Below are 16212 nucleotides of genomic sequence, written 5' to 3' on the forward strand. Positions count from 1 at the left end.
TCCTTGAAGGCATACTTCTCCCACCAGGACCCAGCCCAAATCCAACTTCTGGGCAAAGGGTGCATCATTAGGGGCCATTTATCTGCTGTCTAACCTTATGCACTTGGATAATGTCCCTCCATAACAAGAGGAGGATTTCTGCATCAGGGTCAATGTCAGGAAGGTGGTCTGCTACAGAATTGAGATGGGGGGTAATGGAGGGCCACATTTGGTGTGGGTATCTCAGATCTATTGTTGGGTATTTGGTTGCAAAGCTGGTCTCTCCACTGTTTGCCTCAATCCAGAAGCCCTCTGCTCTTCTTCCAGACATGCTTTCTCTAAGGAAGACCTTTCTCTCTATCTATGGCATCCCCCTGAAAGCTCTACACTTCTATAGTGGGTGGGGTTTATTGTGAATTGGGCATTTCTTAGCTGGGCTCTCATTCTGCTTTGAGACAGTACCTCTGGTGAAGTCATCTTCAGTGCAGATGTCTGTTCTGTGAACTGATATGGGGAATTTTAAACTGGAGCACTGGCTGTATGGTTTTTCTTTCATAGGTGCATTACTGTTAATGGCAAAGGCAAAGATAGGGTCATTCCTAGTGCATGCCGCCTGACCTATAAATGCAGCAAAGAAGGAGAATTGGGGGAAAACGTCCGTTGTTGTCAGCCTTGAACTTGGAGCCGCAGGATATCCATTTCTCCTGTAGTGCGTGGGGAAGTTTTTCCACTATAGGGTTTATACCCTAGACAGTGTCAAGGAAAGCCAAGCCTGTTAAGTAACCATCTTCTTTTGCTGACTGGAGTTCCACTAAAAGATCTCAGAGCTCCTGCAATTTAATATAGTCTTTGCGGGGTATTTTGGGGAAACTGTCTAGTCTTTTAAAAAGTGCATTCTCGATCACTTCTGGCATAGCATAACATTCACTCAGCCTATCCCATGCCTTCTTAAGAGCTGTGCTCGGATCACTGATATGTGCCAGGCGTATCCTCTTGACATGTTCAGATGATGCTTTCCGCAACCACTTCATTAGCAAGTCCAACTCTTCCCCAGCTGAAAGCTCCAGATCTCCTATAGCATTGGTAAATTAAGACCTCCAAGCTCTAAAGCTCTCAGGCTCATCATGAAACTGGCGAAGGCCTGTGTTCACCAGCTCACGGCGTGCTAGGTCCTTAGCAAAGACGGTCATTGGAAGTAACTATGGTTGGTTCACTGAGCTTGTGTTGTGTGGCTGGCCGTGAGGCTGAGGTGTTGGGATATGAGACACAGAGTGAAGATAATCCCCTGTGCCATTGTAACAATGCGTGGGTCTGCTAGCGGGGAAAACTGATTCATTTTGTGGCAAGTAAGAGTTGAAGAATGCATTGCCCTTAGTTAGGAGACTGTCATCAGGCTGAGGTATAGATGGCATAGCAGCATCTGCATGGGAGATTGCATTCTATTTCACATAATTGGCAGTATGCATAGATACAAATGTGCGTGTCGATGCATTAATTTCTTTTCTAGAAGTTGTCCTGCCGTCATTCACCTCAGCAGCCTCCAATGCCTCTGCATGTGCTTCAGCCGCTGCTGCTTTTTTCTGGAGTGCCATTCTTCCTAATTCAGCATCTAGTTTGGCTTGTTCCATGACCATCCTAGCCTGTTCAACTTTTAGTTGTGCCTCCTTTTCTGCAAAGAATGCACATGCACGTGCTGCTTCTGCCTTAGCATGAGCCTTAGCTGCTATGCTGACTGATGAGGCAGATTTGCTTGCGCCTGCAGAAATGGCTTGAGAGGCTTTATCCGCATCATCCATGACTGTAGATTGTCACACCTGAATCTCAGCTTTCAAATCTCTTTTCACTGTACAAAAGGCTAGAAGAGTCAGGATGTAGCTTCTTGCTCTGACTTTATTTTGCCTTGAATATGCGAATTTAGAGTGAAACTGAAAAGACATGAATTACAAAAGGTCACTAATGTAGTTTCCACATAAAAGGTAAATTATAAGGCTATAACATACACAAATGAAACAGCATATGACACCAGAACAAAGATACAGGGTAGCACCAAGCTAGGAGCATGCTAGCAACCACAACTGATGTAAATAATCTCAAAGTGAACTTAAACAAGACTCAATTCTCAAGAATATGCTCATATAAACAGTCAAACAACTAAAATATTTACTCAGACATTGCTTCAAAGAGATTAAAAGAGGATGACAACAGATTAAGTTGAGCTTGCATTCATTTCTAGCTGTGCTCTTCCAACACTTCCTGGGTCCCTACTTCCTCTCTCTTTTTTAAAGGAACATATTCACTATATCCACTAGATGGCGTTATTTTCTTGGATAAATACATATTTCACCATTTGCTTTGCCTGGAAGGCAGAACAGTCACACTAATCCCAGTCACTGTATTTGAACTGTGGCTAAGTAACGGGATAAGGTCTGTTAGGGATGATATGCAGCCAATAACCAACACAGAGGGTTCATTAATCTCAGTGGGGTTGTGTGTGTCTTACAGAAGGAAGAGGGAGGCCCATCTGAGCAGGCAGCTTTAATACTGCACAGAAAAGGCTTTGACTGTAGCATCTCCACTAAGAACACTGGGCTACTCTGCAGAACAACAGGTGGCAAGGTAATGCTGCACAGGTGGCCATACATGTGCAAATGCACATGTACATGCACATTCAAAAACCTAATCATGCATCAGCTTCCACTGTGTCCATATGCTAAGAATACACATAAAGCTGTTGTATAGCTGACTATCAGAAATGTGTTGTCAGGACCAAAAATGGTCAGTTTTTATCAAGCCTACTTTAATGTGGCACAAAGAGACTGTGGTGTGAGAAAATTCCAAAGAAAGCTTCTTCTCATTGTAGATTATTCGTCAAGAATATGTCCAAACCATAAAGTCCCAGAAAGGCTGTTCATGCAGTTGTACTGTGCACAATTTAAAAACCATGATTATCAGCATTCTAACAAACTTTAATGATATTCCTTTGGTGTGAGAGGCTGTGCTTCAAGAAAATGTCATTAAGATATGTAGCATCATGTCTTTTATCCTGAAATGATAATTTGTAGTAATTGTAATAACGTCTTGTAAGGTCTTCATGAATTCATTTCTAACTGTACGAAAGCTAGAACAGTTTAATAAGTAAATAATATGGCTAGATTATAATAGGCCAACTCTCCACTTTACATTACCTATATTAACAATGAGAAAAGCTGTTGGTTTCATGAATTGCACCACAATATGTATAAGGACACATTCATCAAAGTTGTGTAGAAACTTATATATATTTGGTATATATACCAAATATTTGGTTGTAAGAATAAGCCTATATCTCTGCATGAGACTAATTTGGCTAGACTACTGCACACTGTGTATTATTAAATGTAAAACTAACTGTAAATTCAAACCCAATTCTAAAACAAAATTTAGACCAAGCAAAATGCAAATATAAACAGGAAGCAGTCATTTGTAAATCCACTTTAAACTGTACTTAAACAAAAACCAAGACTAATTTTTGTTTTACCTTGTCAGCTTCATTGTTTTTAAAAAATATGTGCTCACTCTGAAATGAATGCCTGTAACATTTTCCAAAAAGGGGCAATTTAGGACTTGAAATGTTGTGAAATGTATCTTATTCAAGAACATACAAGAACAGGTGATTTAAATGCCTAGTCCTTTATGGGCAAGGATGAGTCAAAGCTTGCCACTTTTTTGCAAGCAAATAATGCAACAGAACAACATTCTTCAATAAGCGACTGCAAGAATGTTGGGTATTTCACCCTCTGTATTGCATAATATCATCAGTCAGTGACCATCAAACCCCCAGACAACACTGCACTAAAAACTAGCATGCTTGGATGAATATCACCACGGGCTAATACTTAAATAAATTGTTGTCAATAAATGTCAATTGTTGCTGTGACTACAAATGCAATTTAAGACTGCAATATGCACATTGTAAGTCATGTAAACAATATCCAGATGTGTTGCCAACTTCTCTAGTCTTGAGCTCATCTGAAATGGACTGGTGTACAGTGAAAATCTGGAGTGTGGTTTGATGAGTCAACCTTTCAGATTGTTTAAGGAAATAGTGGAAGTTGTGTTCCATGAGTCAGAGAAGAAAAGAACCATCCAGACTGTTACCATTTCAAAAGACTGGGCCTGTCATGGTATGGGGGTGTGTTGGCGTCCATGGTATGGGTAGTTTGCACATCTGTCAAAGCATCTGAACACTGAAAGATACATATACTGAAAGATATTCTTGAATATGAATAATGAGTCTTTTCGAGGACTCCCATGGTTATTTTATTATGACAAGGCCAAGAAACATTCTGTACATCTGATTACAACAGCATTAATGAGTAAACAGAGAGTCTGGATTCTTGACTCACCATTCTGTTTCCCTTTCAAAGAGTGTGGCACAAGATGAAGCACAAAATATAACAACATAGGCCATGCAGTTGTGTAGCTGAAGGCAAATAATGGGAGAATTGCTAAAAATTCTATATTGAATACTGGAAAACATCAATTATTGTGTTTTCATGCAGTTTATGTTCAGTTTAATACAGTTCAAACAAAATTTGCTATTTACTGCTTTCTGTTTTAGTTAACATTTCATATACTGTCCAAATGTTTTTGGATTGGGTTTGTGAAAGTAACACAAGCTTGTATTGTACAAGGCATGAGTTCATGCAGTATGGCAACCAAACAGAGTGTTTCTGTTACACTGTGGGACACATACTGTGGTTCCCACTACTGATATAAATACACTTACCATAGATGTCCTGTTATAAAAGAGAAAAAATCAACCAAAAAAAAATCCAAAATTTGTGTGATTACGGTGATTATTCTGATATCACCTGTGTTGCGGTGAGGGTTGCAGCCCTAATCCAACCAGACTTGAAGATGGTCATACACATACGGCAAAGATGAAACTGATGAGTACTGAGTTGTCCAACTGCTTAATGATCAGATTTGACCCTATGCAACTTTGATGAATAAGCATCATTGTGAGTATCTAATGCATATATAATGTAATCATTTGCTTGAATACTCAGACATTCAGTTCTGGAGCCTTACCAACATTATATGCTCTTTATGTTTAGATTCACTTAGAGAAACTCCTGACAGAACTGAAAGTTATCAGCCTCATTCCTGTCTCGCTGTCTTTGATGCACCAATCCCCAAGAGGACCAGTGGAACAGGAGATCAACCTTAAACCAATGGAAATCTGCACATATCGTGTCCACCTGGCATAAGTCATGACTAGAATGAATTTGTCACTTAGGATACACTATAAAAAGTCCCTAGGAATCTGCTCAGTGTTGTCTAATGGAGTATAATAAACAAAGATTAGGTTTTAATTTGGGGAATTTGAAGAAGCATTTAAGGCATGATTCCAGTTTACCGGATTCTGCAAGTTTCCAGCAGCATCTCTCTTTTCTGTTTGATCTTCATCCATGTGATTAAGTGATAATTATTTATTTATTGTTGTTCTGTTGTGGTGGTTTCTGACTGGGACTTTGTGAAAAAGTGCAATATTCATTTTCTAAGGTTTTTTTCCCTACCCACTCAGGTTTTGTCTTCCTTTAAAATAGCTTACAGTCCCAAGTTGTAATTAGTTGTTTATTCATTAAACATAGAGTCTCCAAGAGAGGCAGATGAATCCATTAGTCGTGGTTGTATACTTGGACTGTGGAAAAAATATAAATCTTCATTTGAAACTGAAAACTACACTGATCAGAAAATACAAAGAACTTTTTGTCCTCAAAAACATTTTGCAATTTTTGTAGCCCTTAGTACTAAATGAAATCTGACAGAGTGAAATATAACTGGTAAGATAATTCTGTGTTAATTACAGTTGTTATGTGGGTGACTACTCAGACACACACACAGACACACATATATACACACACACACGTTTTCTTAGCCACTTCTCCCGCAGGGTCGCGGGGTATGGGTGACTAGTGGTGTTTTTTAGTATAAAGTTCTAGTATAAACACATGCCACACTCTTACTGATTATCCGAATGGAGATGCATACATGATATTGGACAAACTAATGTTAAAATTATAACTGTAATAAGTAAACAAATGTGGTGAAGGCTAAAAAGAACAAAAAATAAGCAACACCCTTCCCTGCCTAGAAAATTATGTATATTTATCTCCATGCACATTTAACAAGGATGAAAAAAAGATTATAATAAAATTTTATATATATATATAAGGTTGCAGATGTTTTGCTTGTAAAGCCACTGCAAACCTTGTAGACTAAATGTCATTAAGCTTGAACTTGCTGTATAATCCAGATCCAGTCACGTGTCTAAAACCTCTTTTAAACCCATTTGGAAATATTCTACAATAATAATTTGTAATAATTATGCTCATTTGGCAAAAAGAGGCTACATAAATTGTTACATTCAGAGATGCCAATAATTTCAAAAAGCAACTGTTTTTGTGTTTTCTCCAAAAGGCAAAGGGAGACACTGGGTTAACTTATCTGTAGGGCTCTTTATTAGTCTCAGTACCAGATGCCTTGAGTTTTCCAATGACATCTGATGATAGGAAATTTTAACTATGGAATTTAATGGAGTGGAGTATGACTGGGTCCTATGGCTCACATCACATTTAATCATGACATCCTGCCTGTACAGCCTCTCGCAGAGTCACTTTAGGTAAAAGTTGCTCTTAGCTTTACACTTCTTGGCTGTGAAATGGCTGTTAAAAAGAATGAATCTGGAGTTGTCCTTCAAGAATTATACCATGTTCATTTAGTTTATTCATTCAAACCTTTTAGTAAACGACTCAAATCTAGTTTGAATTCCAGGCTTTTTCTGTTATTCACAGCCCATTGTTCCTGTGATTTTCCAGAAAAAAAAAAAAAAAACAATAACATCCATTTCATAGCAGCAGGTATATAAAGTCAGGTAATATTGTAATCAGGGTTAGATATACATGTAACAGCATTACATAATCAGGATACAAAAGAGGTAACTAATATGTTAGTTACAGAAAAAAGGGAGTAATAAGATTACATGTACATTATAAAAACAGGATGGTTACTAGCAAAATTACATTATCACAAAACAAGCATGATTTTTCATATGGCAAAAATGTTTTTTTTCTTTGTCCTTTGATTTTTAAAAAATTTTTCCCCCCCTAACTTTCTCAGGCGAAAATCACTCAACCTCACTCCACCAATGTCTGCTGTCCTTGTAGTTGGCATAGCAACACCCAAGTTAACTGGATAGTTGGAAACCAGCAAGTATAACTGAGACAATGCTTCCTAGCTGGCCTTTGCAGGAAATTGTAACTACGCCATTGGCATATTCTTGGCAATTTTATGTCCCTTAGAATGAATAATTTTGTCTCATAAACAGTGCAGTTTTCCTGTAGTTTCTTTTAAAGATGTCTTGTTGAACTTTGTTTGAAATAAGTACTAACAGGAGTATTTAATATGAGTTTATAAAGACAAGTAATCCAAGCGACATGAAAAGTAATGTTACTTTAGATTAAGGTTAGGTTACATTTTACACTTTGTGACAATCAGTAATCTGTTTTTAAAGTAACCCTTGTTGTAACACTGATGTTTGTTCCCTCTTTACCCCAAATTTAACCTGAGACATGTTTAGTGTTTGAAGTTTGCTTTTTCAGATTTGCACTGGAATTACAATGCTAACGCAGTTTGTATGGTGCTTATTCAAGCTTTCATTAGACTACTTGTTAGCTACACACCCATTAAGAAGCAAACTTTGCACACCAAACATGTTTATTCAGAATGGAGGAGGTGGATTTTGTTGCTTTGCAGCCTTTTTCTGACTTTGTGTCCCTCACTTAAAACACAAGCTGTGAGTTGATTTGTGGATTCTTTGTGCTTCTCCTGGTATTTACCATGAATTGTGCCTTATTGTTCTATTTATATACACAATAAATTGTCTAGAATGCAACTAGTGTGCAATACGCTTTTGCTATAATATGCTTTAATTTAAATTACAAATATTGAAAGAAAATCTGTGTATTCTGAATTCTGTCTTTTAGAGGAGTTGTCCCCCAAATTTTGTGATTTGTGCAAATTAATGTAGCAAATACTTGTTAATCTCATTTGTATGGTTTATATTTGATAGCTAATCAAACCGCTGTCAAATTTGTGTGATTTTTTTTTTTTTTGTTATTGGGATATGGTGAATTGTTGGCTTAGGTCATGAAAGGGAAGTTGGAGCAGCAATGGAATGAAGCAAGTGATGAAAGGCAAAATAAGGTTGAGAACTCTGTATTCATTTGAATAATTTGTTTTCATAAAACACTGACAGAAGAATTATATGAACAAAACTTCCAAACAGTAACGGTGAGGAATGGTGTAATTAAATGAAAATGACAGCAGTTTTTTCCCCATGGACTTTTTCAGTATGTATTCTAAATACATTTCTTTTTATGCACCAGAATACAGTACATTTAGTATTCAGCCATCACTACTTTTTCAAAGTATTTTACCCAACTCTGCCGATCAGTAAGATGCTAAGATTAAATTCTCCCAAGGTAATGAAAGGTCCTAATGTAAGAACTGGCAGAAAGATAGTGATACAGAAATAAACTTACGCTTGCTTCAGCTAGACACAGATTTTTGTCTCGTTTCTCCACTGATCCATGGATTCGCAGTGCTGCCCAGCCTGCGTACTGCTTGCTACTGGCCCAGATATCCCCTAGGTCTGGCCCCGGCAATAATTGGGAGCTCATCTGTGATCTAGCTCCACCTAGTGGGGAAGGAGATTACTATGATGATGACCAGTGTCTAAAGCTTCAGGGAAGGCTGCAGTGTTGTGCATCATCTAAAGAGTGGTGGTCACCATTATTCAGTCGCCATGGCTACTACTACCCCATGACATGAAAAAGAAAAAGCATATCTCAGCTTCTCTTCCTTGACGACATGCTCACTGACCTGTTAACCAAAGCAACAGAAGCAAATAAAACTGACAATGCCACGCCACTTGAGAGGGACCACACACCTACTCATTAGCCAGGGCATGTCACACATCATGACCACATTTTTCCTGATCTACACCTAACTGCAGAAACTTGTCAGCGACACACAAAATTTGCCTAGGGATAGAGACATTAACATCTCATCCAGGAATCCCACTGCTCCTACACCAGGTAGATCTTCTACAAGGGGCACTAGTGGTCTTCTCCTGGGAAGGGCCAGTCCACCTTCAAGCATTGCTGATCCAGTAGTGAGGTTCACTGATGTAGGTGTGGGTTACAAGAAGGGTTTAGCGAGTTAGAGACAGTGCTTAAAATAACCAAACCTAGTATTTTTAGGGAGATGCTTATGTAACTGGTGAATGCTATCATGTGCAGCTCAACTACACCCTCTATGCTCCAAAATCCTCTGTGTTGTGTCACCGGCAGAAAAGAGGAAGACTGGACACACTGCCATACAACTGGGATTGTATAGACAGATATACTATAAAAAAATACTCTGTCTCCTTCATCGAGATGTGTTCCCTTGACCCTTCTTTTGTAACTTTCTGCTTGTCTATGTTGTTCTCTGGCTGCATGTTTTTGTGCGGTACCAGCTGCTTCATGAAGATATGACATGAGCGTTTTCACGTAACTTCCGTGGCCGACAACTACAGGATCACACAGTACCTCCTTGAGCATTGCATCGACAGGGAGTCTTGGAATTTGACCGAACATTAACTGGAAAGGGGCATACCCCGTTGTTTCATGTACAGTCGCATTGTATGTGAACGTCAGTGTTTGAATCTGCTCAGGCCACTTATGCTTTTCATGAAGAGGGAGAGTTCGTAGCATATTGCCAAGCATGTGGTTGAATCTCTCAGTACCCCTGTTGCCCATGGGGTGATATGCTGTACTGCGTGACTTCGATTCCTGATAGATTCAAAAGCTCTGCTATGAGTGTACTCTCGAAGTTGGCGCATTGATCGGTGTGTATTCTCTGGGGGAAACCATACACACAAAAGACATGATCCCATAACTTCTTGGCAACTTGTTTCGCAGTCTGATTTGAACATGGAAATGCATGAGTCAGCTTTGTAATATGGTCTGTAATGACAAGCACATCCACGGAATGTTGCTTTCTGTCCTCAGCACTCCAGAAATCCAAATACACCAACTCCATAGGAGCGGTAGTCCTAATGCTTTTTAATGGTGCTCTTGCGGATGGCTCATACTCTCTGACATCACGCTCCATTCTAGGCCAGAAAAAGCATTGGCGTGCAATGTCCTTGGTGACCAGCAATATCAAATGCAAAGCTTTCTCTCGTAAACTGGCAGATAAAACAAACTGATGTTTTTTCTGCCTGCTAAGAGGGTCTTTCGTGACTTGGTGGAGGACACCATCGTGGACTCTCAGCCTGTCCCACTGCTTAAGAATCACCAGGGTTTTTGAGTCCATTCTTCCCCTCTCTTGTTTCATAGGCTGCTTTCTCTGATTAACAAATGGCATAATCTTTGAAATTCTAGGGTCAAGCTCTTGGCTGTTTTGTTGTTCTTCCAAGCTAATAACTGAAAGTTTACCATGATCAACAGGTATGAAACTCTGAAGAGACTGGATAACTTGTGATGCTCTCAACTCTGTTGTTGTATCCCACAGTTCATGTGTGTCCAAGCAAGCTTTGATGGTCAAACTCACAAAGAAAATCCAAGGGTTTGGGCACGGAAGCAGTTTGCAGGCATTGTACTTTGAGAAGGAACGTGCCTTGAATTCCATCTTCACTCACCCCTTCGGCTTTTTCAACCAAGTGGCTGTAATCTTCATCAATAAGTCTATGACTGACTGTCTTTGTGAATGGATCCCTGCTCAGAGTGTTAACTGCTGTATTCTTGCTACCAGGTATATGCTTTAGATCAAATGTGTATGGTGCAAGCTTGGATACCCATCACTGTTTGCAAGTGTCTAGCTTGGGCTTGGTCATTATATGTCAATTGATTGTTGTCAGTCCATACTGTAAAGGAATGACCTTTTAACCAATGACTAAACTTCTCACACACACTCCAGTGCTAAAAACTCAAGACGGTGTACTGGATAGCATTTCTGAGATTTAGTCAAGGACTTGCTTCCAAGCACAATGGGGCGGGCTTTCTCTTCAACAGTTGGCACTTGGGATAAGACAGTTCCAAGACCTTCCAAAGAAGCATCAATCGATAAGACAAAGGGGCATGAGAAATCTGGGTGTGCAAGGACCACACTGTGCAAAAGGTTCTCCTTTAGACTGGAGAGGGCAGCATCACATTCAGAAGTCCAGTGGGAAGGCCATAGGTGGTGGAAGGTCCTTGCCTTTTGTGTTTTTCACTTTGCCTCTCCTCTTCTGTCCAGCGGTGAGGGCAAAAAGTGCCCTGGCTATAGCAGAACAGTTGGGGGTGAAGTGTTTGTAATAGAATACCATACCCAGAAAAGACTTGATCCTCTTCACTTAAGGTGTACATCCATCCTCCTCTGTAAGATCAGCTCTGACATTCTTGTGATGACCTCGACCTTTGCTGGATCCAGGGAAACTCCATTGCTATCTATGAGATGGCCAAGAAACTTGACAGATTCACGCATCAAATGACATTTCTTTGGACTGTGCTTAAGATTATGAAGCTGCAACCGCTGGAATACAATTTCCAGTCTCTTCAGTGCTTCCTCCTCACTTGGGGCAAACTCTGACAGATCATCAAGATAGCATAGTAAGCTCCTAAAGTTAGGGTCACCAAAGATGCTTAGCATCATGCGCATAAATGAAGCTGGGCTGTTGGATAATCCTTGTGGCATACAATTGTATTCATGTAGCCCTATTTGAACTGTAAATGCAGTGTACATTTTGTCTTCTTCAGCCATGAGTATGTTGTAGAAACCTGAAGTCAAGTCCATGGTACTGAAAAAGACGTTTCCCCTAGTGCTGCCACACAGTCTGCCTAGTGTGGGAGTGGATGTGCACCTTTGATGGTTTTAGCATTTAACCACTTAAAATCGATGCAAATTCTTAGGCTGCCATCCTTCTTCCACACTAAAGTCAGAGAAGAAGCGTACTCACTGACAGACTTACAAATAATGCTTTGTTCTTCCATTTCTGATAGTACCTGCCACGGTTTCTGACAATGAGCAGGAGGCACATGGCGATAGGGGAGTTGAAACGGTCGATTGTCTGTGAGTCGGATGCGGTGGACAAATCCTTTGGCTTCCCCACAGTCTAAAGGGTGTTTGAAAAAGATAACATGATACTTCTCAAGCAGCTGGACCAGTTTTTACTTACCTACAAGGTCTGTGAAGCAAGAGTCAATATGTAGATCGCCAAGCCCACCGTCTTGCAGTCTTTGTTTCAGATCTAAAAGACCAGTTGCTGAGGTCTGCTGGAATGGCGAAGTCACTTCGGCCTGACTCACTCCCTGGAAAATCTCAAAATCCACCACAGCTAAACAGGGCAACACATCAGCTAATTTAGTGTTCCTTATAAGAACAACAGGCTGGTCAGAAAAGTTAGTGACCTTCATGGGAATCCATCCATCACCCCACAGCGGAGTAACAATACTCTCAACCACAATGTGGCATGGCATGGCCCTGGAGGACGTGGGTTCAATGAAAACTGTGCTCCCTGGGGACATGGAAACATTATTTGGTATTTTTCCCCAGAGCAGGTGTTCTTTCTTTCCCAAAAGGGTGACTGATTGATGGAGTTTAAAAGTTCCCACTTTGCTGGGCAACTCATCACCTCTCCATCGGCATGTGTTTGCCATAAGGTCAAGAAACCGCTCACACTCAACAGACAACTGTTGAGCACTTCTAGAAATGAGACCCCAATAATCATCACTGACTTTTATTTGATGCATGAGGAATTTGATCACATTTGTGCCTAATATAAGTTCATCCTTTTGTCCTGGCACAACAAGAACAGGCACAATGCAGCTCTCCCCACACACTTTTAACTCAGTCTCGTACATGCATTTAGGTCTGGTCAGTTTACCTCCACGTCCCACTAAGACTATATCCTGAGACAAAGGTTTTGGTTCTGTAAGTGCTTTTTCATTCCTCACTGAAGGTGCATGCCATAGACCCGGAATCAAGCATCCCCCATACTTCAAATTTGTTATTCACACTAACTGGTGCATAAAACAATTCATCAAAAGGCTCAATTCTTTGTATATTCTGCACTATAATTTTGGCACCTACGGGTGCTTGAGTGCATGAATTTTGAAAACATTGTTCAAGATCAGCGAGGGGTTGTTCAACCTTGCCCACACCTTCCCCTCCTGGGTGCAGTCCATCTAGTTTAAAGGCGGTGTCTCTGGAGATGATGATAGGGAAGCTCGATTAAGTCCAACATTAGTGCAGTTTCTCAATGAGCAAACTCTTACAATGAGCAAGAGTGGAGTGCTCATTAGATCTGCAGACCTTACATTGTTTTGCTGGTGGCTGGGTTGAAGTGGGGTGCTTGGCTGAAATCTGGCTATTTTGTCTTATGGCATAATCCAGAAGACTTACTAGGGCTTTCATGACAACTGGTTCAGGGGGCTGCACATGAAGAGTCGTGTGTTTCACATGACTGGGCCGTTTCGGCTTGGCTGGTGTCTGCTCTCTCAATTCAGACTTAAGGGTCAAGGTGTTCTTGTATCTCGCTCGCTGTACATTTATTCTGTGCTTTGAACTTGAAAACAGCAGAGAGCAGGATCAGGACAGTACTTAACAAACATCATGACTACTTCATGGCATGGGTCCTCAATTTGCCGGCCTAGCCTCCTCAAATCTTCCTCTGCTGCATCAACAGCCTTGTTTAGATGGACCCAGTACTCAGCAGGATTTTCCCCTGCTGCTGGTACTGTTCCATAAAAGTCAGCGAAATGCATACATGAGTATTTGATCTTTAACACATCAAAAATTACTTTTGAATCATCAGTAGGTCTCAGGTAAGAATTAATGCAAAGTGTTATCCTTACTATGTCCTTGGCCCTGCCCATTAATTTAGAAAGTATCTCTTGAGCCTGCTCTGACACTGGTATGGCTCGCTTTCTTAAATAAGTTTGCATTAGCTCCACCCAGTATAGTGAACTTGTCTGATTCATCTCCACGAAGGACAGGGGGTTCTCTCACATCAGATTGCATGACTAACCTCACACCTGACAAATTGAGTGAATGTGTCTGTGAGAGCGGCTGACTTGTGCCTAAAAACTGTGTTTGTGTAGCATAGTCAACTTTCCCCTCACAATTCTCTTTTTGCTGAGCTGACAACAGTGTTTTCCCTACTTGGTGAGCGATGTGGGTTATTAGGTTGTGCAACGCTGGATCATGTATATCTAGAATAGTCAAGAGTGGACTACTGGGATCACTAACAGGATCAAGCACTCGAGTAGAACAAAATGCAGGTGAGGCTACATTTACTTTGTTTCCCACTGCACCTGGTGTGAATGGTACCCCACTAAAGAATCTGACACTACCCAACCCAAAATTGGACAAGTTTTCATTTTCAGGACAAGCTGTGTCTTTCCCCATAACAAAAGTCATGTTTAATACTTATCAAATAACGTAACCAAATCTGTATCAAACACTGCAACCAAACACTAAACAGGATAGAAAATAATATAAGGAGAGAAAAAATAGTAATGAAACACTAATACTTTGATTCACCAAATGTATTTATTTGTTTGTGTTGTATAAGTAGGCAACCTAGCTAATATAATAACAGTCTAATATGGATGCTCGAAGCACAATAGTTCATACATGAAGCACAAGTTCATGAAAGTTTATTATGAACTAATAAACACGCAAGTGGAATGCTGCCAGAGTGAGTACGAGTGTTTGAATCACGGCTGCTCCATGTGCCTTCACCTGCCCCAAAGCTCACTATCTGAGTCGGAGCTGGGAATCTGAGTGACTCCGGCTGCGAAGAGTTACAACCTGTATACAGAATGAGAAAAAGCACAGCACTGAATGAATTCTCTGTCTCGCTCATGCACACACGCTGTGAGAAAAAAAGATGCCATTTAAGCCTAAATGGTAGCTGTACATTCATTTGTTAAAAAAAACTGCTGCGCTCGACAAAACACTCTCAAACGCTCAATACAAGTCACAGAATAAAAGCTGTTTTGCTCTTAGTAACTTTAAACATCTTAACTAAGCATTTGAATGCATGAAAAGTAATCTGAACAACTTTAAAACAACTTTTTCCGGAGAGCTCTAAAAACACCTACTTATCCTCTCAGCTTTTACCACAAACTGAGGACAGTGAGCAGTCCAACATCAGCAATCAAGCCCCACTATTTCAAAATAAAAGGTCGCTGCAAGAGTTGATTCAAATAAATTGTGCCTGACATAAAATGAACAAAAAAAAATGGATAAATAAAGAAAGTCAATAAAGGATATTTACCAAAATAATAGACAAAAGTATGGAAGGATTTTATGTGAAAAAAAAAAAAACTTCCACATTAATGTTACTAATAAAGATGGCCCTGACTGTGGATGAGTTAAAGCAATTTCTCAACTCCCACATTAGAGACAAAAGCAGCACTGAACTGTTCTTAGAGTTAAGTAATGCTAGGCAAAAGATAAGATAGATAAAGAGAGATAAAGAGAGCCCACAGCAGTTTCTGTACTGAATTATGGGTCTAAAACAGCGAATTCTTCTTGAGTCATAGCAACCTAGTGCCAACTTTAGCTATGACCGGAAGCTTACACATTTCTTCACACACTCTACCAGGGGCTAAATGAGAAAAGTAGCCATGTTTGATGTGATCTCGAACCTTACCTCACAGACTTGCAGGTTAGTGATGACTGTCTTTTATAACAGATCACTAGGTCCACAAGTGAGGATGCCGATGGATTAAAACACCTTGGGACAGCAGCTAAAACTCAACTAGTGACTGTAAATGCAGTTCAGCATACCAGTAGTAGACAGAATGAGCACTCTAAACTGACCAATGTTGACTCAGAATTACAGGCCAACCATGCTATCATAATGGGAATCACAAACAGAAAACAATTCTCAATGCATCTTGGTGTATTTACATTTGGGATTTGTATAGCCTTTATTATTTTTAATTTTATGTTGGCTTTAGATATGCAGGCTTTTTTAACATTAAGTGGTTAAATAAAAAATCTTTGGGAATTATATATTAAATAATGTAATGCTGAGTAATCGCATTATTTGATCAAAAAAGCAACTTATACTTACAGTGCCTGCTGCTGGAGAAATTACAAACTGCTGGAAGTGCTTGTGTAAATGAAGTCATAAGAGAAACCATGAAGTGT

At 40.0% G+C, this 16212-nt stretch overlaps 1 protein-coding gene across 2 annotated transcripts in view; it reads left to right on the forward strand.

Annotated features, from left to right (window-relative positions):
• The window catches only part of man2a1 (mannosidase, alpha, class 2A, member 1), a 103847-nt gene extending 95496 nt beyond the window's left edge, over positions 1–8351 (forward strand). For both annotated transcript variants that reach the window (XM_017682860.2, XM_017682861.2), the window contains 2 exons: positions 2482–2595; positions 5079–8351. In XM_017682860.2, coding sequence (XP_017538349.1) covers positions 2482–2595; positions 5079–5231 — 267 coding nt within the window. In that variant the 3' untranslated portion in view covers positions 5232–8351. The remainder of the gene's footprint in view (positions 1–2481; positions 2596–5078) is intronic.
• The last annotated feature ends 7861 nt before the right edge of the window (positions 8352–16212 follow it).

This window comes from Pygocentrus nattereri, chromosome 23, assembly GCF_015220715.1.
Source record: "Pygocentrus nattereri isolate fPygNat1 chromosome 23, fPygNat1.pri, whole genome shotgun sequence".
Classification (NCBI taxonomy): domain Eukaryota; kingdom Metazoa; phylum Chordata; class Actinopteri; order Characiformes; family Serrasalmidae; genus Pygocentrus; species Pygocentrus nattereri.